This window comes from Kogia breviceps, chromosome 8 (assembly GCF_026419965.1).
Source record: "Kogia breviceps isolate mKogBre1 chromosome 8, mKogBre1 haplotype 1, whole genome shotgun sequence".
NCBI classification, from domain to species: domain Eukaryota; kingdom Metazoa; phylum Chordata; class Mammalia; order Artiodactyla; family Physeteridae; genus Kogia; species Kogia breviceps.
The window spans coordinates 103408413-103431575 of record NC_081317.1 but is presented as its reverse complement, the minus strand read 5'-3'; the positions used below and the strand labels follow the sequence as shown (position 1 = coordinate 103431575).

The 23163-nt window shown below is 45.5% G+C and overlaps 1 protein-coding gene across 5 annotated transcripts in view; it reads left to right on the top strand.

The window, feature by feature from the left end:
* The first annotated feature begins 2370 nt into the window (after nucleotides 1–2370).
* Nucleotides 2371–23163, top strand: part of BIN3 (bridging integrator 3) — a 44752-nt gene continuing 23959 nt past the window's right edge. For 3 of the 5 annotated variants that reach the window (XR_010841645.1, XR_010841644.1, XM_067039883.1), the window contains exon 1: nucleotides 2388–2477. Coding sequence is in view for 2 of the 5 variants with exons in the window: in XM_067039883.1 (XP_066895984.1) it covers nucleotides 2470–2477 (8 nt within the window). In the remaining 3 variants the exon portion in view is untranslated. Of the gene's footprint in view, nucleotides 2478–23163 lie in introns of all 5 variants that reach the window. The other 2 variants (XM_059072083.2, XR_010841646.1) reach the window with 2 other exon arrangements.

The window sequence follows — 23163 nt, the reverse complement described above, 5'->3', positions numbered from 1 at the left end:
CACAGGTAAGGAGACGGAGCTCAGCTCAGAGCAGGCACTCTCCTTACAGACTCCCAGGAAGCCAGCACTCTTCCTAGTCCCCTCAAAAGTCCTGCTGGCTACATGAAAGGTTTGGGGTTGAAAGTAAGCAGCACAGCCTCAGTAGGGCCTCAGTCTGAATCCTTCCATCCCAGAAGGTACATGTTTGGCTTCATTCCAAGACGTCCATGATTTCTCAGACCAGCTCACTACTCTGCGTTTGCCTCTCTGTTCGGGCCCCATCTCACATGCCTTCCCCGTTCTCCTGTTTCCTGAGGGCCTCTGGAGTCAACAAGAGAGTTGACTTGGATTCTCAAACTATTGGAGACTGGTGATGTGATCCATCCACTCATCTTTTTTTTTTGTGTGTGTGTGTGTGTGTGGTATGTGGGCCTCTCACTGTTGTGGCCTCTCCGTATCCCCTACATCAGCAGGCAGACTCTCAACCACTGCACCACCAGGGAAGCCCCCCATCCACTCATCTTTTAAATAAGGGAACCAAGGCCCAGAAAGGATATGGGACTTGTCAGCTGTAGGGTCAAAGAACCAGATCCCAGTACTCCTCCAGATTCTTAACCTAGAACTCATCATCCTTGCCCTGCAGGATGTGGTTTCCACCCCACAGTCCTGAAACAGACTTGCCCTGGGTTATGGTGGTTGCCTAGGTTAATACTTTGAAATTCTTTAGCACTGTGGGGCAATAACTAGGGGAGACAGAGTAGGGGGAAAGGAGGAAGCGGGTGGGGAAGCCATCCACAGGCGCTGAAATTCCAGGAGCCTCATAAACACACTGCACCCTCCGTCCATTTATCACACCCTGTGCAAAGCAGCAAGGACTGTCCCTCCCTTTGCCCACACTCTCTGCCCCAGCTGCCCTTTGGTGACTTCTCTTCTTCCTCTTCACTCTTCAGGGCTGCTCTAGTGCTCATTTTGGCCTGTTTCCTGAGGAGTAACAATGGTGATGAAGCGGATCTGTGTGATGTGCTTGGGGGCCCACTCAAGAATGGAAATAGAAAATATAAATGAGAGACTACCTCGCCTGGACAATTTTCTGAGCTCCCCTCTTCCCCCTGGCCAAGCCCTCCACCCTGCCCTGGGAGGTCAGAACAAACTATACATTTCTTTGCTCTAGTTAGTTCATCAGCTTAACTACACCCCAAGCATCCCTTATAACACTAAAGCCCATTTGAAGCAGAATTCCTAGAGAGAAGGCCCTTGGGTGTCCAGCAGTAACCAGAAGCCTCACTGCCTGCTGCTCTCTCTTCTGAGGCAGGGAGGTTTTGGAGGGTGAGGAAGCCAACCTGGCCCAGAACAGCTTAGGAGGGATTTTGGAAGACCCACGGCAAGTGAGCTGCTTGCCTGGAACTCAGTCCTCTTCTCAGCCACCATAGGTTCCCTCTACCTGGACCCTCCCCAGCCCTCCCCTCAGACTCACTGGGTCAGCCTGATTTGCCTTCAGGATGTGGCTTACCCATTGGCTGCTCCCAGAAGCCTTCACTAAAACTCCATGTGCAGTTTGGGGCGGCGGAGGCGGGGGCACTTACAGGCTGCCACAGCACTTTCTTTCCCATCATATATTATTACTTTGTTGCCTGTTTATCTCTCCCTCCAGGTAAGTAGCCCTGGGAGAGCATAAGGGCAGGATCCGTACTGCTTTTTCATGGTTGTATCCTTGAAGTTAGCTCAGTGCCTGGCACACTGTAGGAGCCCAATGAATATGTGTTAAATGAATGAGCATAAAAATGGAACCATTCACATCATTTGGGTTCTGTAGTGCCAAGCACAGAGGGAAGACTGGAAGACTGGGAGCAACCCTTACTCTTTGTCCTCTTTTGTTGAGTAAATCCACAGAACATTCCAAGCTGAAAAGTACTATTCTGTTTTCTATTCAGAGCCCTGTGCCATTTTGGAGTAGCGAAAAGATCCATTTGTTTCTTTGTAACAGGTAACTTATGTACAGGGTACAAAATTTAAAAGATACAAAAGACCGTACAGTGAATGTAAGTCTCCCTCAAACCCACTCCTTCATCGCTCCTTTCCCCCCTGCCCCCATTAGACAATTAATTACTGCTACTGTCCCTGGATGAGAAATCTCTTTACAAACTGAAAAACTAAGGCAATCCCCGGACTACATGTGTAGTCCGTGGAGGAGAATTTTACCAAGTCAGCGTTTAAGGCACAAAACACACCCAGGGGTCCTCATGCCCCCGCCACAGGCTAAGTCCTCCGGAGCCCCTAAGCCTAGGCGCGAGGGTCCCGGGCCAGGGTAACTCCGCGAAAGCAAGCGGCAACGGAAGGGTTAATGCGTCTGGCCCCGCCCTCCAGACCCGCCTCTTCCGGGCATGAGGGGGTGGGGCCACGTCACTTCCTGGAGACTGGCTGAATCCGGAAGCGATCCCCCAGGACAGAGTTGCGGCTGAGGACCCCGGCGGCAGGGCCAGGTTCGGGACCATGAGCTGGTGAGTGGGGCCCAGGCGGCGGGGGCAGCTGGAGCCCCCGGCCTGCAATGCGCGTAGCCCTGCGTCTGTCCGACTTGAGTCCCTTGGCCCGCGCTGCCCGCGGACCCTCCGCCCCGGAGCAGGGCCCGATTGGCCCCAGCCCTTGGGGTCGTCCAAGGGGCCTTCCTCTGGTGCTTTCCTGGAGGCTCCAGCTCTCGGCAGGCCTCACCGGGAGGTGGGGCGGGGGATCCCTTTAGAGTGGGATCCCGCGTCTGTTTCCTGACTGTTCCAAGGAGCTGGTCCCGTCCGTCTTCTCTCAGCTGCGTGAAGTGAGGGACGCCCCTGTTACCTCCTTTACTAAATATCCGTTGAGAAATATCCACTTCTCTCTCCCCCGTGGGCATCTCTCCACCACTGCCAGGTGGCCCTCGCTCTGGCCGTCTGAGCCCAGTTCATGGATCAAAACCCCTAGCTTTCAGATGAGTGACCTTTGCCCCACTTAGTCTTCAAGAGACAAAACTTGCTTCTCTTTCGGAAGGGGCCAGAATTACACACCCGCACTCCCATTATGGGATTGGAGTAATTTTTTTCCAGGGCCTTACCCACTCATTTCTTTACCTGTTAAATTAACGTAAGTAAGCTTCAATGTTATGGGAACTATCAAAGCCATGAGAAAAGAAGCCAGGGAGCCTCAGAGTAGCAGTCACAACTCCAGAGCTGGCACGTGCGTTGCTGTGGAACCGTATGATACTTGGCTCATAGTAGACACTTGATAATGTTCAATGGTTGATTTCTTTTGTAAGACTCAATTTGCCCAGAGGACCTTACCTTCAGGCTTAAGGGCCTATATATCCAACCACCCAAACCTCAGGGCATCCAACTGAAGTCTGCTTGTATGAATGCATTGACCCCCGGAGATGTACAAAATGAATCAGTCCCTTTGGAATCCAAGTTACGTTAGCATAGGGTACACGTTTGCCACTCTCCTCAGTCTAGACTGTTTCTCTACGAAAAGTGCACGTTAGCTAGTTATGAACGAGTGAAGATGGTAGAATATTCTTTAGGAAGTCTCTTGCAGGCTCACATTTGGCCATCAATGGAGACTAAGCTCTGGCCACCAACAACTGATGTCATTCAGTGTCAGGGACAGCTCTGTAATGTAAAATGTAAGCCATTTCTGTCCCCTCCTCCCCCCTGCTTCTTAGACGAAGATTGACCGACAGATGTCAGACAATCAGCACCAGCACGTGGAGGTCAGCCCCGAGCAATCCCCTAACAAGCCCCAGCAGGAGCTGCTCCTTTTCCCTCCACCTTTGCTCCAGGAGGCCGATAAGGGGCTGGAGCCTTAAAAAGCTAACTTTCGTGTCTTGTTATAACCTAGTTAGTGATGGGCATAGTGGCAATCCTTCAATTCCCCTTCCTAGAGGAATTACTTCCTTAAAGGATCAACCTGGGTCCCTTTCCTTTGTGATGTAGATGTCTTCTTGCCTGCTGCATCTTGAATCTTTGGAGTTCTCTTACCTAATGTCTCAAAAAGCAGACAGTACAGGTGCTTTACATTGCCTAGACTGGCATTTGCAATTCTTAAGAATGAATTGATCTTTTCTTCGCAAATCAGGAGAAGAATAGAGCAGAGACCACTAAAGGTAGAGGATTCTCTGGGTGATCTGAGACGCATTGTTTCCACCTGTCTTACAGAAGTCTTTTTTTTTTTTTTTTTTTTTTTCTGAAAAACTGGTAGCCTATTTCAGGCTGGAGAGAATTGAAATTGACAAGTAACTACCCAGCCAAAGCTGAGATTTTGTCCAGTAGAATTAATTTAACAATACACACAAAGCTTGGCACCTCCTTGGACTGAGGGTCACAACCAAAAGGGTGGCTTTGTCCCTCAAAGCTGAGGTTCCTTTTTCTTCCTCCTTAGAGGGCTTCTACGTCATCTCTTGCGTGGCCCCTGACCCTCTCTCCCTGTGAGGGGAACAACACCAGCGCCTGGGCACACAATTGCACTCAGTTCCTGGCTCAATGGCTGGCAAGGGGACCAGGGCTGGGTCCTTCTGATTCACTCCTGGAGTGGTTTTCTTGCTCCCACAATGAATCCATCCATTCATCCGAGATTGGAATTCTCAGTGGGGGAAGAGACCAGAGTGACGTAGAGCCGTCATGGGAGGCTGATGCCCAAGGTCAAGTTCACCAAGCACATGGGATATGCCAAGCATCGTCGAATAAGGCCTAGGGGTACGCGGCCCATGGTCCCCAGAGGGTAACCATTGTTCTGGGCTAGGCTGGGCTTTCAAAATGTCACAGTGAGAAATGTCCAATATTGGTGCCCTTTGCACACTGTGGACTTTGCATGAAGAGTGAGAGATCTTTGTTCTCTGCTTCCTCAGTGCATGCAGCCCGCCCACCGCCTGTTTGTTTAGTGGGCACTTGCTGCCTTCCTGTACCATTTACTCATGTATCCGTCCACTGATCTGCTTTTCAGCAAGGTGGCCCAGTGGTGGGCTCTGCTCGGAGGAAGGCATTTGATGTTTACGTCTCAGATCACTGATCCACCTCTTGGCCGCAAGCCAAGTGCTGCTTTCTTACCCCTCCTCCTCCGTGTCACCCCCTCTCTCCGTGTGTGTGTGTGTGTGTGTGTGTGTGTGTGTGTGTCTTTATTATGGTGTGGAGGGAGAATTAAATGGAATTAAGGATACTGACCTTAATCTTGCTTAGCTGTCTCCAGGACCCGTAGCCTTCCTTGGAACCACAGACCTTCATGGTGATCTTAGAGTTCAGTGACGAGGAAAAAGGAGCACTGCTGAAGGAAATCGTCCTATACCTAGAGGTTCAGGAGTCTGACTCAGAAGGAAGGAAATTAAAGTCAGTGCAGATAAATTTGGTAGGCGTTGGAGTGCTGAGTTCAGGCTCTGGTTCCCTCATTCAGTGTGGCCTGGTTAGGCATCCGATCTTCCTCTGTCTTGTTTTCTCCAATTATAACATGGAATGGATAAGCTCAGCTGATACTTTGTCATCCAGACCTGTTGTGAAAAGAATGGAAACCCTGCGGATGCTATTTTTTTTTCTGACTCTTCTGGGCTCTTCTGCCCCTTAAATATTGGTATTCCTCACGGAACATCTTTTTTTTTTTTTTTTTTTTCCCTGTTCTCACCATGTATACCCTCCCCATCATCTTCAGGATAAAGACCTAACTCTGGGCCATGGCTTATAAGGCCCTTCTGGATCTAGCTGTCCCCCTTCTCTCCTGTGTCCAAGCTTTTCCTGGTCTCTCGTGCCCCTGCGCCTCTGTACGTGCCGTTCCCCTGCCCGAAGTGCCCTTTACTCCCCTCACCTCCCCACCCGCCATCCCCCAGGCCAGCATCCACTCATCCTTACAGAGTCAGGGCAGGCTTCAGCTCCTCTGAGGGTCTTCCCTGAACGGCCCCCCCACACCCTGCCAAGCTGAGCGGGGTGCCCCTCGTCTGACCACCGTTAGCATCTGTACTTGAATTCTTGGCTTACTTTTCAGTCAGCCCACTAGTGCATGAGCTGTTGAAAACAGAGGCTTTCTCTTGGTCCCCACTGTATCCCTAGCGCTGTTCCCGGCAATCAGTAAATGTTTACTGAATGTGTGAATGAGGACTTTATTCCCATTTACTGACTTGCCTTCACTCAGGAAAAAATTTAAGATAAAAATGTGCAAAAGCTACTGGCCACTTCCTGAAGTGAAGAGCCTGTAAGCGTGCTATTGTTAACGTGAAGAAGTGGCTTCCGAGGCTCTCTGTGGCTGTCTCTGTTCTCTGCCCTCCCATCCCCACCCATCCCCCACCCAAACTCCTTTACTCTCAAGCTCCATGGTGCTTCTCTTGTAGTACTCCCACGCTATCCGCGTATCACAGATGTGCACCTCTCTCCCACGTAAAGTCCGTGAGAGCAGGATCTACAGCTTCTCCATCTGTGTGTACACGTACTGTCTTGCACATAGTGGGTACCTAATCGGTAATTGTCAAATGAAGTGGATGGAATATAAAGGACGGTAAACTGCTGGATCAGAGGGAACCATCCATGCAATTGCAAACATTTTCTCGGTGGAGTCTCTTTTCCCTCTAGCATCACCAGTGCTATCTTACATTCATGTAGTGCTTTTAACTTTGCACAGTACTTTCCCATCCATTCTCTGATATCATCCCCACATCTACCCTTTGAAGTTTGCAGTTCAGGTCTGATTATCTCCCTTTGACAACTTATCCGAATTCACTCACCTGGCAGAACTGGAACTGAAGCCTGCATCTCCTGAGTATTCCCTGTGCTTAAACAGGAACATTAGGAAAGTGGAAGACCATTCCCAAGCTGATTGGATCCCAAAGGAAGGTGTCTGACTTTACTAGGCCCTATTGACACCACCAGGTTGGTAGTGAATTACAGGAAGTGACCAGTTTTCACAGGTAAAGTGATAGAGGAAGTCCTGTGTCCTGCAGACCTCCAGGTATTCTGGACCATCTCAGCTTCTTCCTATTGTGTGGCCTCCCTGCATGGGGCAGCCTTATCACTTGCTTCTGTGACTTTGGACAGGCCAGGCTCTCCCCAGGCTTCTTCCTCATGTGTAAAGAGCATAGTAATGCCTAGAAGACAGGGACCCCATGAGGAGCCCATGAGATTCTATATTCAACATTGTTTTGGGAACAAATGTAAAACTCTTCTTTCAGCCATTCGTAACAAGGGGGGAAGAGACCTTTTCCCGATTTTGGAGTAGTTGGAAAGAGTCAAGTACCTTGAGTCCCACAGCTTCGTAGTCAAAGGTGTTTTCTTGTATATTATACTTTTAAGTAAATGTGTTGAGGTAGCTTTCAAATTGGCAGTTAAACTATTAAAGTTGTTTTCCCAAAGCCGTTATGCTGGTGGCTAATGTATTAAGTAGAGCCCAGTAGAGTTTGTTGCACACAGATAGTGCTCAGTGAATCTTTGTTGATTTAATGCATATCGAACAGTTTTTAATGTACAAGGGCCTATGCTAAACACTGGGAGACATTCGAAATGCTTTAAGAATCCATCCTTGTCTTCGTCCGGTGTATGGAAAGTGCCAGAGGTTCACAAGAATGACAGCAGATCACTAAACGTCCCTGTGGCAGCATCAAGAAAGACTTCAAGCAGAGGATGTGATTTTAACTGAACCTTGACTTAGCGTGTCCTGTTGCAGTGGGGGAACGGGGCGGGGGGGTGGGGCGTGCAAGTTAGAAGAATGGTGTGAAAAAGGTGTGTGGAGACAGAATGCGTGAAGAGTGTTGGGGGCAGGCAGTCAGGAGGCCAGCTTGGGTTTAGTAAATAGTGATTTGGGTAGAAGCTTCATTGATGAAAGCTGGCACTCTGGTTGGGGCCATATTGTAAGCACTTTCAGTGCCATGCTGAGGAATTGAAATTGAGCCTAGGCTTCTGAAAATTGAAGGTTTTTGAGCAGGGAAGTGGCAGGGCAAAAGCAATGATTTTTGTCAGGTTAATTTGGCAGTGGTCTGCAGGATAACTCAGAAAAGAGAAAGAATGGAGTTTGGGGTGGGGTACCTTGGACAGTGGCTTACGAAGTTTTTTGACCACAACTTGCAGTCAGAAATGCCTTTGATATCAACAGACACACACACACAAAATAAGTTTCACATTGTATGTGTACAATGCACTCAGATATTTTCTACTATGTTCTATTTTGTTTTTTAAAGAATGACCCACTTCAGTTGATTTCATGACTGATTTTGATAGATGTTTACAGTGGAATGACGTGTGGCAGTGTAAATGATCAGTGAGGGATGGGTGTTCTACACACCTCAGTTTGAAAAACACTTATCTGGGAGTTTATTACAAATATTCAGACTAGAAGCTTGTACCTGTGACTCCAGCCAGGTGAAGATAGTGTTCTTTATTTGGTTGTTTGTCATTGGTTATAAATAAGGAATATAGAAGGGACGGCTGTAAAGAACGCTGGCTGGTTCTGCATAAGAACTTATTGCATAGATTTGAAAGCCGTCAACCACTTTTTATAGAAAAGAAAACCCAGGTGGACAAAAGCCTAAATCAAGGTGTTCCACAGCCATCAGACTGGCAAAAATGGTAGATTTAGTCTGGCAAAGCCAGGTATCTGAGGATGAGGAGAAGTGAGAAGTGGCATCTGCTGAGTGGGGTGGCGGGGTGGGGAATTGATACAGGTGCTGGGAGATCTTGCAGTGCCTCACACAGTCAAAGGCGGGCCTGCCCCTCACCCAGAGAAACTTCTGCCCCTGTGCAGCAGGAGACCTGAGCAGAAATGTCCGCTGCTTCATTGTTTATACATGTCCAGCCTCTGAAGAATGGGAAAATAAAACATGGTGTTATTACATAGTGAAATATGCAGTGTCAGAATGAATGAAGTGAGCCATGGGTATCAGCAGGGGCAAATCTCAGAAACATAAGGCCCAACATAAAAGGCTAGTTTGGAAATGATACATTCAATATTGTACTATTTGTATAAAGTTTAGATCTGTAAAACAACACTATGTTGTGCTTATGGATTCAAACTTATGAAGCAAAAGTATAGGATTCATAAACACTGAATTCGGGGTAGTGGTTACCTCAAGGATAACAGGAAGGAGGGAAGGAAGGGGATGGGTCCAGGCTGGAACACTCAGGGAGCTTCAGCAGTATCTGTGCCTGTATACAGCTTGAAGAGTAAGACCTGAAGCAACTATGGCTCAGTGTCAGAATTTGACAATGCTAGGTGGTGGGTGCTTGAGTATTTATTATATGTGCTCTGCTCTATCATTTTCTGAGTGTTTCCAATATTTCTGTAACTATCGTCATGCCTAGCCTGACCAGTATCATGGCTAAGGCTGACCTCATAGCAGGAGAATTATTGCCTCCTGTGGCCAAAAGCTGGGGATGACCGAGGCAGGTGGGCCTAGAAGTGGGTTTCCATCCCAGCCCTCCTTCTGCTTCTAGGGGCCAAACCTTCAACAGAGAAGAGGAAACGGTGGAGTGAAAGCTCTTTTTAAGATTCCTGGTTGGTAAGGGACAGAAGTGAGAATGAGATTAGAGTTAGTGCCTCAGCTGGTCTGGTGCTTCTCAGAGCCTGTCTGCCCTCAGCCACTGTGAACCCATCAGAGTGGAAGTCAGGCCATAGGAGGCTTCTCTCTGGCTTGTTCAGTAGGCAGGACAAGGCTTTCACTTCCAAATGTCTTCTGATTCCCTTTTATAAAATGGGAAAACCGAGTTTCTACCTCTTCTTATCTTAACAGGTTAGAATGAGAATAGGTAGTAACTTGTCTGTCAAATATTAGGAGTTTCTTAAAGAGCTGCCAAAAAAAAAAAAGAATACAAACCACCTCCCTGAATCGCCTTCCTTCCTCTCTTTTCTTGACCTTTGGATGTTCCATCAGCCTCCAAACTTGTGTCACAAATCCTTTTACTACTCACGAGGAAGTCACCACTCAATTTTAAGCAAATATATTAACTTGGACCTGGTAGTGGTGATTATGGTAGGGTCTACTGCGTGCTCCCCAAACAGAAAACAACCACTTCAGGTGTCCTGACCATATTTACCTCTGTGTACTTTTGTGCAAGTCCCCCATCTGGGCCTCAGTTTGATCATCATCGTCAAAATACCACCACCATCATCTTTACAACAGATACTCCCAGGCTGCTTACTGTAGGCTGGGAACTATTTTAAAGATTAAACTCATTTATCTTTCACAGCGACCCTATAAAATAGGTATATTATGATCCTATTTTATAGACAGGGAAACTGAGACACAGGAAAATTAGGTAAGTTATCCAAGTCTCAGAGCTGGCAGTTGGCAGAGCCAGACCTTGAACCCAGGCAGCCTGGCTCCACAGTCCACCCCCTCATCCAGTGTGCCGTCTCTTGGGTGAAATACAGGAGGGCAGCACTTTGAATGAGCTGACATCTCAGAAGCACCTAGCACAGAAACTGGCAATAGTAGATGCTCAATAAATGGTCGCTTTAATTGGATGATCTCACTCAACATTCTGTGGTTCGTTCTGTCTTTCCTTTTCAGAGGTCAGCCCGGGGAGCGTGGGGAAGGAGGGGTCACAGCTGAGCTGGGCCATTGTTCTGGTCAAGTAACAAATCAGCCAAGTCACAGAGTCGTGCCTTTTATTTTTAAACACACACATACCTCCTCGGACTGGTGGCAAGCGAGAGTGGTGTTCTCTGTGCTCTGGTTCGGGATCCAGCTAATTTAGGGGAAGGACTGAGGTAGGGCTGGAGAGGCTGTGGTTGTAGGCACTGGAAATGGATCCTTCACAGCTCAGGCCATTTCCCCTTCTGATGGGGTCTCTCACGTCCTTGCTTGGGCTGAACTTTCCTTGGCCCCGGACATTGTGGCCAGCTGGCCCTTCAGAGAGGATGGCATCCAACCAGCAGCTGCTCCACCGGAGCCAGCTGACTCTCCATAAACCCAGCCCTGGCCCGGGCCCACTGTTTTCTCTCTCCGATTGTCAAGGTGGTGGTAGCCTTGGTGGGGCCTCAGACCAGAGAAGGCAGTGACCGGAGGATAGAGTGACAGAAGGATGGGGGAGGAGGGGCTTGTCCTTCCAGCCTGCAGAAGCTGCTGCCTTTCGCCCACCTTCCTGCTCTTGCCGAGACAGTGACTCAGGCCCAGACCACTCCCCGGGGAGCCAGGATTTCAGCCACTATCTGCTGCCTCCTACTCTTTGCTCAGCCATCCCTTCGTTCTCACCTCCCTCCCCTCCCCCCACGCCCCACCCTCAAAACTGTGATCTTTGCCCAGCTGGAGCTATCTGGATGATAAAGGGTGGGATAGACTGAATCATTCCAGGGTTCTCTCCACCCCCGGGCCAGGCCTGGCCCATTCAGGCTCAGTAGAAACAAATTCTGGAGGCCCAGTGAAGGCCAGGGAGGAGGGGGTAGGTTTTAGCTTCTTTAAGCTGTTCTTGGTAATGGAGTGGAGGACTCTCCCAAGAAGGCGGGGCTCGGGGGATCTGCTGGGGTGACCAGGGGATCCCCACCCAGCTGCCATCCGGGCCTGCCTCTCGGCTCTGCCTCTACAGTGGAGGGGGTGGGGAAACAAAAGATTGAGAAACCTACCAAATCGAAAATGCACAAGAACTGGTTTTGTAAATAGACATTACCCAAGAGCAGGAGTTTTTGGGGAAAGGTTTTCCTGAGACAGACAGAATTAGCCAACTGGCATCATGCTGCTAATAGAGATATTTACTGTTTGAAAAAGTATATTTGTAGCTTTGGAGAACATCCTGTTGACTTTTCTTTACTGTGAAAGAAAATAGAACCCTTTTTCTTCCCCCCTTTCCCTCTGTACACATAGAACTTTTTTTTTTTTTTCTTTTTTGAGGTGGGGCATGTTGGGGGTTGGAGAAGGGTAGGGCTGAGAGAAATGTTTTCTCCATTTTGTTGTCGAGACCAAAATATCCCTCCTCCTGCCCTCTGGTGCTCATATTTATGGAATGGCAAGCAGAACAAAGTAAAGAATCCTACTCCAGGGGCTGGGAGCTCACAGCCTTCATGATGGTTTCCAGAACGTAGAGATTCTCTGGGGAGCAAGCCCAGTCTCCTCTCTGGATCTCTACTTAACCACCCGATTCCAGGGGGAGAGCCCTGAGGAAAGCTGTGAGAAGGGGGAGGAACAAAAGTCTGGAAGCCCAGTGAGCGCCCCCTGCCCCAGAGCCCCAGCCGTGCCAGGGCAGCACTGCTCTGAGATGCTCTGATACTGTCAGTCTTGCTGCACACTTTCCAAAGCAGCTGCTTCTCCTGAGGACGTCCCTGTGTTCCTGCGGGGGCCTAGACCGCAGGATGAAATCAAGAGGTCAAGGAGAAGAAGAGGCAGAAGAGGCAGTTGACGTGCAGTTGCTTTGCTCTTTCGTCTCGCCATCTTTCACTGCTTCAGTGGCAGAGAATCCAATCCCTCCGTCAGGGCACCTGCCCCAGTTTTCTGGCTCTTTCTCTGGCAGAGTGGAGTACATTTGCTATTTGGCAGCCTGAGAATAAACCCAGGAGACTCTTCTCCTTTCATATTTCCTCTCAGGCTCTTGAAAATGTTTTCCCTTGACCCATACTCTGATAACTTCACCAGGCTTTACTGCCAGCGCCAAAGGCCAGCTCCGTTCTCTCGGTCTCCACTGAATTTACTTTCCCTTGACCCAGGCTAGTACTTGTAGCTAGTGCTGCCTTTTCAGGTTTTATTTTACTCAGGTAAGGATTAGGAGACCAAGAACAATGATATTACCTTTCTTTGTTCTTTATATAGCCTGGCCTGATCTAAGAGTAGCTTTTTTCAGGAACCCTAAATTAGAGTATGGTATTTGATAGGGCCCCTGGGCCAATAGACTAATTTTACTCATTAATCATTCATTCCCTGCTTACTATGTGTATGAAGCCAGACTATAAGCTCCATGAGATCATAGAATGAGTCTGCCTTATTCATCCTGATATCCCTAGAACCTCGTGTAGTGCTAGGCATGAAGGGGACCCCTAATACATATTTACTGACTGTTCATTCAGTAAAAGGTTGAAAATAGCACTGTGCCTAGTACAGCACTTGGTAGGAGTTGGAGAGAAGCATGACATTGAGTCCCTACCCTTGAGGTGCTTTTGTGTCATCATCAGAAAGCAAGATGTATGCACATCAAAGTTAATTAACCTGTACCTTTAACCAAGCAGAGCCCACTTCAGTAATGAAAGGATGGCTCAGTCTTAGGACATGTATTCACACAGTTCGTCACAGCACACTAGGTCATAGGAGAACCAACTGGTCCACCAAATGCATGCTGAAAAGGCATTGATATAATCCAAAAATCCAGTCTTTGTATCTTTCAGTAAACTAGAAACAGAAAAATACTTCCTTACTATTATCCTCCTAAATAAACCAGGAGCCCTCTTCGTATTTTATAGTGAAAGATCAAACTCGAAGTATTCTTACTAAAGTTAAAAACATTTTTCTGCAATTTTTAGCCAATGCTGTAATACTAGACAAAAATAGGTATTAAATATGGGCTTCCCTGGTGGCGCAGTGGTTGAGAGTCCGCCTGCCGATGCAGGGGACACGGGTTCGTGCCCCAGTCCGGGAAGATCCCACGTGCCGAGGACCGGCTGGGCCCGTGAGCCATGGCCGCTGAGCCTGCGCGTCCCGAGCCTGTGCTCCGCAACGGGAGAGGCCACAACAGTGAGAGGCCCGCGTACCGCAAAAAAAAAAAAAAAAAAAAAAGGTATTAAATATTGGGGAAGAAGAGGGAAATTTTACACTTATTTTCAAATGATATCACTGTCTGCTTGGAAAACCCAATTTTTTTTTTTTTTTCCCAGCCGAATTTCTTGGGCTATGTAGGTTAGGTGTATAGCTGTGGTGATTGGTTGTGGGGTAAATATTTAACACCCAGTAGGTTTCCTGTGTACTAGGAAGATGAAATGAAAAAGAGAATCCATTTATAGTATAACCAAAAATATAAAATTCCATGGAATGTACCTAAGACATGTGTAAGGGCAAAAAAATTTACAGATAAGTGTTACTTTTGGATGTTAATATTTAACTAAATAAATGTAGAGGACCTATGTGAAAAAAACTCTTAAGGCTAAAGGACATCATAAAAAGACTTGAATGACTGGAAAGAAATATTTTGGCCCTGAATGAGCAAACCTAATATTTATAAAGATGTAGGTTCTTCAAAAGTTAATCTATAAGTATAATGTATTTTCAGTAATTAATATCCTGATTTGGAAGGGGAAACATAGCAGATGATTTTGAATTTCATCTTAAATATGAAAACAAAATTAAAATAGCCAAGAAATTACCTGAAAAAGAAATGTAATGAGAAGGAATTTGCTTACTAGGTATCAAGAGCTGTTATAAACCTAAATAATTAAATTTGTGTTACTGGCAAAAGAGTAGACAGATCTATGATATAGAATGGAAGTATTTAATGCTGATAAAATGATTTTTCAAAGATAGATTTTTTTAAATTCATTCATTTATTTTTGCTGCATTGGGTCTTTGTTGCTGCACGCGGGCTTTCTCTAGTTGCAGTGCACAGGCTTCTCACTGCAGTGCCTTCTCTTGTTGCGGATTACAGGCTCTAGGCAGGCGGGCTTCAGTAGTTGTGGCTCGCGGGCTTTAGTGCACAGGCTCAGCAGTTGTGGCGCACAGGCTTAGTTGCTCTGTGGCATGTGGGATCTTCCCGGACCAGGGCTCAAACTCATGTCCCCTGCATTGGCAGGTGGATTCTTAACCACTGCGCCACCAGGGAAGTCCCAAAGATGGATTATTTTTTAAATCATGTTAAAAACAACTGGTTAGGGCTTCCCTGGTGGCGCAGTGGTTGAGAGTCCACCTGCCGATGCAGGGGACACGGGTTCGTGCCCCGGTCCAGGAAGATCCCACATGCTGCAGAGCAGCTAGGCCCGTGAGCCATGGCCGCTGAGCCTGCGCGTCCGGAGCCTGTGCTCTGCAATGGGAGAGGCCACAACAGTGAGAGGCCCGCGTACCGCAAAAAAAAAAAAAAAAAAAAAGGACTGGAGCACTGATACATGCCACAACAGGGATGATCCTTGAAAACATTTTGCTAGGTGAAAGAAGCTGACACAAAAGGCCACATGTTATATAATTCCATTTATATGAAATGTCCAGAATAGGCAAGTCCATGGAGACGGAAAGTGTCTTTGTACTACACTACAAAATGGTGAATGACTGCTAATAGATATGGGGTTTTCTTTTGGGTGATGAAAATGTGCTAAAATTAGCTAGTGGTGGGAATTCCCTGGCAGTCCAGTGGTTAGGACTCCTCTCTTTCACTGCCAAGGGAGCAGGTTTGATCCCTGGTCGAGGAACTAAGATCCAGCAAGCCACGCAGCGTGGCCAAAAAAAATAAAATTAGTTGTAGTGATGGTTGCACAACTCTGTGAATACAGCAAAAACACCAAATTGTACTCTTTAAAAGGATGAACGTTATGGTATGTGAATTACATCTCATAAAGTTATTTAAAATTAATGAATAAAGCAGATTCTGAGTAAAGGTGACAAATCGTGGGATTTGTGCAGGAGATAAAACTAGGTGTATATAATAATATAATACATATACATCTATAATGTATAACCCATTATACATTATAATGTATAATAATGTACCTCTATTTTGTCTCCCTCAGAGATCCCACACAAAGCGCAGTGAGGTGATTTTTTTTTTAAGTCATAAACCTACCAATTCAGGGAGAATGGAAGAGACATTGACAACATTTGGGGATTGGAATGCAGTTACATGGGGTAACTGACTTGGCAGTTCCCAGAAGGCCAGATCGTGGACTGGCATTTAGGAAAACCAAGAATTTACATCACAGAATCCTCAAAGGTTCAGGAACTGGTGACACTAGGTACCTCTAGAAGTGGGCTGAAGCCGAACACTCAGATCAGGGGGATTGGTTGAAAGCTGCTTATGAATAAGTTGAGAGTCCTACCATCTCCTCCCCAACACCAGCCATTTCACCGGACACTGTCCCCACCTCACCCTAGCAGAAGAATGAAGGGGCCCCACTCCTGGAGAGTATGAAGCAGGGAGTTTCTCTACTAGGGCACACAGAAGTGGATTTACTGTGTGAAACTAATGAAGCTTAAGCCTCAGGGCCCCTCGCTTACATGGACCTTGTCCAGGGCCCTAGAAGGAACCCTAGCCATGTGTTCAAATGATCCTGTGTTTCTGTAAACTTCGAAAATGTATTTTTACTGCACTCAGCTAAGAATATCTCTGCCTTCCTTTACTGCTTTTTTTAAATTAATTATTTATTGGAGTATAGTTGATTTACAATGTTGTGTTAGTTTCTGTTGTACAGCAAAGTGAATCAGCTACACGTATACATGTATCCACTCTTTTTTAGATTCTATTCCCATATAGCTCATTACAGAGTATTGAGTAGAGTTCCCTGCGCTATACAATAGGTTCTTATTAGTTACCTATTTTATATATAGTAGTGTGTATATGTCAATCACAGTCTCCCAATTTATCCCTCCCTCTACTTTTTCCCCTTGGTAACCATAAAGGTGTTTTCTACATCTGTGACTCAATTTCTGAATTTCTGTTTTGTAAATAGGTTCATTTGTACCTTTTTTTTAGATTCCACATATAAGTGATATCATATGACATTTGCCTTTCGCTGTCTGACCACACTCGGTATGACAATCTCTAGGCCCTTCTTTTTCTTCTTTATACTACCCTTCATGTCAGGCAGCTTTGGAGTATCCTAGACCCTTTTTGGGATGGGACAGAATTGCAGGGGGTTGTTGAATTGGGAGTATGCTGGGTTGTTTTATTTTGTTTTGTTTTTTAATTTATTTTATTTTTGGCTGCGTTGGGTCTTTGTTGCTGCACGCGGGCTTTCTCTAGTTGTGGCGAGCGGGGGCTACTCTTTGTTGCGGTGCATGGGCTTCTCACTGCAGTGGGTTGTCTTGTGGCGGAGCACGGGCTCTAGGCGTGTGGGCTTCAGTAGTTGTGGCTCGCGGGCTCAGTAGTCGTGGCTCGCGGGCTCTAGAGCGCAGGCTCAGTAGTTGTGGCGCACGGGCTTAGTTGCTCCGCAGCATGTGGGATCTTCCCGGACCGGGGCAGGAACCCGTCCGTGTCCCCTGCATTGGCAGGCAGGCTCTCAGCCACTGCGCCACCAGGGAAGCCCCGGGAGTATGCTGTTTTGACTTCAGTTTGTAAAGACATTTTTGGAAAACATAAAACAAGTAAGAAATTAGAGTCCTGAGTTGGAAACATACAAAGGATACCTTTTTTGATCATCTTCAAATGTATTTTATAGCTAAGAGAAAAATTGGATAAAAGTAGAACACACAACAAAAGTGACAAAGGTGAGAATGAAATCAATAGATATTGCTCTGAAATCATGTAAAGTGTAACAAAACATTGTCACATTGTACCAAAAGCTAGTAATTCATTAAGAGAGTAAGATCACTTTTAGATAGGAATGATGATTATCTGATGATCTAGTTAATGAAGAGGAGGAGCAAATCATATGAACCTATTGCTAAAACATTTAAATTTCTAGTGGATTTAACATGAAAGACATAACAAAGATAACATAAAACTCATACCCTCCTACTAGGACATCAGTGACAGACCAGTTACTCTCATTAATTCAGAGAGCATTTAAGACTAGTCATTGTACAAGAAATTTTTTTTTTTTTTTTTTTTTTTTGCGGTACGCGGGCCTCTCACTGCCGTGGCCTCTCCCATTGCGGAGCACAGGCTCCGGACGCGCAGGCTCAGCGGCCATGGCTCACGGGCCCAGCCGCTCCGCGGCATGTGGGATCCTCCCGGACTGGGGCACAAACCCGTGTCCCCTGCATCAGCAGGCGGATTCTCAACCACTGCGCCACCAGGGAAGCCCTGTACAAGAAAATTTGAAATGTGGCCTGAAATCTTACAGCTTATTTATTAGAGAAACATGAGATTTTCCTAAATTTTACAACAATCCTAAAATTTCTATTATATTTATATGTTACCAGTAAGCTGGGAAAAAAAAAAAAACTTTTCTAAACTGTCAGTAATAGAAAACAAATTTCAATCAACGCTACTAGAGAAAAGGCTGAATTATTTGTCTTTTCTCTCTAAGGAAATGATTTATCAACTCTGTGTCACATGAAGAGGCAATCATAGACTATGCAGCCAAAAAACTGTGGAGAAAGAAATATAAAGGTGTGTCAGGCAGATGATTAATAAAAATATTAGGTTATTCTTGATTTTCTGATGTTCATGTTATTTGTCAGCTTTTATAGCTTGTAATTTATAATGCTATTTTCTCTGTTTAAATAAACATTCACTTTCAGGCCTATTTTTATATTTGCAGTTTTGTAATCTCTTTTTTTTTAAAGGGCGTGCAAAATTGTGTAAGCTTCAGGCCCACAAAACCCAGATCCGCTTCAAGCACAGGTGAGGGCAGGACTTCATAGGAGGATGAAGTGGATGAATGCGTGTGGAGTGCTGACACACCCTCTTACACCCCCCCGCACCCCCCCCCCCCCACGGACTCTTCTACTCAGCTCCCAGAACAGTGAGCTGGGCCTTCATTCCCAGTGCAAGACAGTGGAAGAATCTTCTCTAGGGAATTTTACCTCCCTTGGAGAAAAGAGCACAAACTGGCATCAAGGATCCCCCACAACACTTCTCAGCCAGATCATCCTACACAATAGACAGACATTATTCATGTACTTACAGCTTCTAGCCAGCCTTTTGGCCCCCAGTCATATATTGGAGAAGACAACCAAGAATTACCACTCATCCAAGGGACATGTTTAATGTGAAAAATGGAGACTAAAACAAACAAAAAAAGCAACTTGAAGGGAAACTGAGACTATAAAGGAAGAAGAAACTTTTTTCAAAGCTATCATTAAGATTTTCAGATAAGGCACCCAAGAAATAAAAGCAGGGTACCATTTAAAAAAAGGGGGGGGGACATCCTGAAAATTAAGAAGAGCTGTTGGAAATTAAAAACATGGCAGCAGAAATGAAAAACTCTTTAGAAATATTAAAAGATAAGGAAACATTGAAAAATAGAGAAATTAGAGGACCAGCCAAAGAGGGTCAGCATCAGAATTATAAGAATTTCAGAAATAAGAAACAGAGAAAAATGGGTGTGGGGGGAGTGGTCAATAGCAACAAAGTTTCCTTTAATTCCAGAACTAAAGATTATAAATTGCCAACTCGAAAGAGTCTTGTGTATCCCCCAGCACAATGGATAAAGACAGACCACAAGGTACATCATTGAGAAATTTTGCAACACAGGAGACGCACATCTGACCCTTGAAGCTGGCATGAAGGAGATAAAAAGCAGGTCACGGGCTTTCCTGGTGGTGCAGTGGTTGAGAGTCCGCCTGCCGATGCAGGAGACACGGGTTCGTGCCCCGGTCCGGGAAGATCCCACATGCCGCAGAGCAACTAGGCCCATGAGCCATGGCCGCTGAGCCTGCGCGTCCAGAACCTGTGCTCCGCAACGGGAGAGGCCACAACAGTGAGAGGCCCGTGTACCGCAAAAAAAAAAAAAACAGGTCACATACAAAGGTTGGGAATCAGATTGGCTTCAGACTTCACCACCACAGCGGACTGGGAAATGAGAAGCCAGTGAAGCAGTGCCTTTGAGATTCTGGAAGAAATCATGTCCAGCCTATAATTCTATACCCAGTCAAAACTAACTCATGTGAGGATAGGATTAAAAGGGTTTGGGTTGCGCAGTCTCAAAACTGATCTCCCTCACACTTCTTCTCCACCCAGATGAGGAGTAAACCAAGAAAGGAGGAGACACGGAATCCAGGTGGAAAAGATCCTAGGAGAGAGGCGGAAGGAATCCCTGTGAGGATGGTGAAAGGGGAGCCCAGAGTGGAGGCAGCCCGTCCAGACCCGAGCAGGTCCAAGGCTCCAGTAGAGACTGCTTCAGGAAGGGAAAATGATAGGACACCTGATACGCATGAATGTATTGAGAGTAGATTTAGACAACTGAGAGAGGATTAGGGATAAACATCTAGAAGATTAAGCATATGAAAGAAAAGGAAAAATTATTTTTAGGGAAACTTGTGCAGTGTTCGTAGCTCTGTATTGCTGTGGAACAGATTACCCCACAAATTAGTGCCTCCCAACAATAATACCAGTTTCTTATTGTCAGGAATTCGGGAGTGGCTCAGCTGGGGGTTTTGGCGTGGGAACTCCACAGTCTCCTGAAGGTTTGGCTGAAGCTGAACAGTCTGCTGGCTGCCACATGCAGGAAGGAAGACAAACCACATTCTGTTCCTAATAGTGTATTTCACATTGCTCTAACCAGATCACAGTATACCTCTATTGAGAAGGCAGAGTTGCAAATGTGCCTTTGGGTAATAGGGGTGAAGACCCAAAAGAGGTGTGTGTTTTTGTTTAGTTAAATCTTCCTCTTCCAAGATAAAAAGTCAATAGCTTGGGCCTAAAACCTAGTCATCACAGGGTGGTAATGCACACATTTTTATTTAGGGATGCAAAGGTACATATCAAAAACAAAACAAAACCAGCCACGTTAGAAGTGTTCATCACAGGTGATTGAGTTTAGGGGAGCCTAGAACCTAATGTTTTACTTAGCAGACATTGTTGCCTTGTTAAACCATGCACATGTATAACTTTGATAAGAGCAAAACTTAGATTAGTAGAAGGAAATCATAAAAGTAAAAAGTAGGTCTAGGTGAAATTTTTCTTTGTTGGAGTAGAAGAGGCAGGTCTTTCTCAGTATGACACCAAAAGAAGAAATCATAAAGGAAAAAGACAGATTTGGGCAGTTTCACTTCATGCTAATTAAAAGCCTCTGTACATTAAACACACACATGTACAAAATGGAAAGGTAAACGTTAAGACAGGAAAAAAATCCTGGGGTGGTGGTAAATGATTTCAATCCTTTAAAAAATATAAACTGTTTCAGTCTGTCTCAGAGGCAATTTGGCAAGCGAATCAAAGCCTTGAACCTGCATGTATCCTTTGACCCAGCAATTCCAATACTAAGAATTTATCCTATGTGACTAATCCTTGATGTGCCCAAAGATTTAGCCGTTGGTTTTTGTTTATATTAGAAGAAAAACTTGAGGCAGTTGAAATGATACGTAAGCCATGTGGGTTACAAAAAGAAAACTAGTGATACAGTTGATTAATGAAATACTAGGTAGCTCTTAAGAGTCAGGCTGATGAAAACTTGTGTATTGGCATATAAAAACACTCCTGATATATGTTTCCTTTATTTTTTAAAAGTTGTGTAAATATGCATATGCTGTATACACTGAAGTTTGGGGGATTACTTTTTCTCTGGGATTTTGTGTATTTGTATGTGTGTGTGTGTGTGTGTTTGTCCTTTTGTGGTTTACCAAGTTTTTGACACTGATCAGGTGTTATTTTTATAGTCAAGGAAAAAAACTTAAGGGATTTTTTTTTTCTTCAGTTTATTTGAGAGATACGGAAAGTGCAAAAAAAGAAAACAGTAATCATATTCTCACCACCCGGAACTAACTACTAACATTTGGCATATCTGCTTCAGGTTTTTTTCTTTCTGCAAATGTTTACAATACAATTAACACCAAAACATTAACCTTGGTTATCTTTTCAATATGAGACTGAGGGCTATTTTGGGTTTTTTTCTTTTCCTTCTTTTCCTTCTCTTTCTCTCTCCGTCTCTTCTTTCTCTTTTAGGCTTTCTGTACTTCAGGTTTTCTCTGATGAGCATGTTTTACTTTTTAAAGAGATGAACTGTAATCAACTGTAAAAGGTAGAATACTTTAAAATGCCTAATAAAGTCATAGACATTTTGAAGAAGGTAAGCAAGGTTTGGGACTCAGAGCAGGTTTGATGAAGCCAGGAGAAGGGAAAGGTTCCCTCTGGGTGGGGTGGTCATACGTCCCAGTTGCCCTGGACAGTCCAAGTTTTATGCCTTTTGTCCTGATGAAATTATTAATGACATGTTGGCACTAAAAAATGGACCTCCCACTTTGGGACAGGAAGTTGTTTATAAGGCGTGTAGATTTGGGGGATGAATGAACAGCCACTTGGCTGAATCAGAGTACTTGTAGTGGGTGAATGGGAAGGGAAACTAAAAGGCGTGGTGAGACCATATTATAGAGGCACAGTGACTGCTGGTTTAGGAAGTTCCTCTACCAGTTCTAGGGCTGGCTCAGGAAATGTACAGGGTAAGCCTGGAGGATCTCATAGTCCAGAAAACAAGGAAGTACTAAACAAGACACACACACACACACACACACGCACGCACGCACGCACTCACGCACACACACTGATGTCGGTATGTCAGAAAGACACAGGAGCCAACTGAAGGAGCTCCCAGTGGCCAAAGCTGGAACAATTTGAGCAGCAAAATAAAGTAGGATTGGATTATAACCCATATAAAATAAATATCGATGCATTTATACTGCTATAAGTGACTGAATAGAGAACAGAAATCTCCCATGCAGAATCCCAAATAACTTATGCCAGTACACTGCCCTCAAAAAGGTGGAGTATTACTCCTCATTTCTTCAGTGTGGGCTGTGCCCAGGGGCTTCCTTCCAAAGTGGGGGTGGGAGGGAGACCATATGGTGGAGAATCCCGGGAAAGGCTGCTTCAGCCCAGTGACCGAGGCTCCCATCAGCAGTAGGAAGTCGGGTTGATAGCTTGAACCCTAAGTATGATGTGGCAAGAATGCCACTTCACTCCAGAACCTGTAACGCCAGTCTAGTTGTGAGAAAAATAGCAGACAAGTCCCAGTTGAGGGACATTTCTGTAGAGTACCTGACCAGCACTCCTTAAAACTGTCAAGGTCATCAAAAACAGGGAAAGTCTGAGAAAATATCAAGAAGAGTCTGAGGAGACTTAATGACTAAATGGAATGCGGCAACCTGGCTGGGATCCTGAAACTTAAAGGGGACGTTAGGTGAAAACTAAGGGGATCTGAATAGAGTGTAGACTTTAATATTTCAGGATTGCTTTGCTAATTGTGACGAACATGCCATACGAATATAAGATGTTAATAATAAGGGAAACTGGCTGTGGGATATATGGAGTTAGGTACTGTCTTTACAATTGTTCTGTAAATCTAAAACTTTTCAAATCAAAAGTTACTTTTTTTTTAAGGCATTCTTCAGGCATGGAGATGGCTTTTGAAGAGGTGAGGTGAAAACTAATCAGAATCATATGATAAAGTTATAGGTGATTCCTCTGTACTTAGTGACCACCTAGA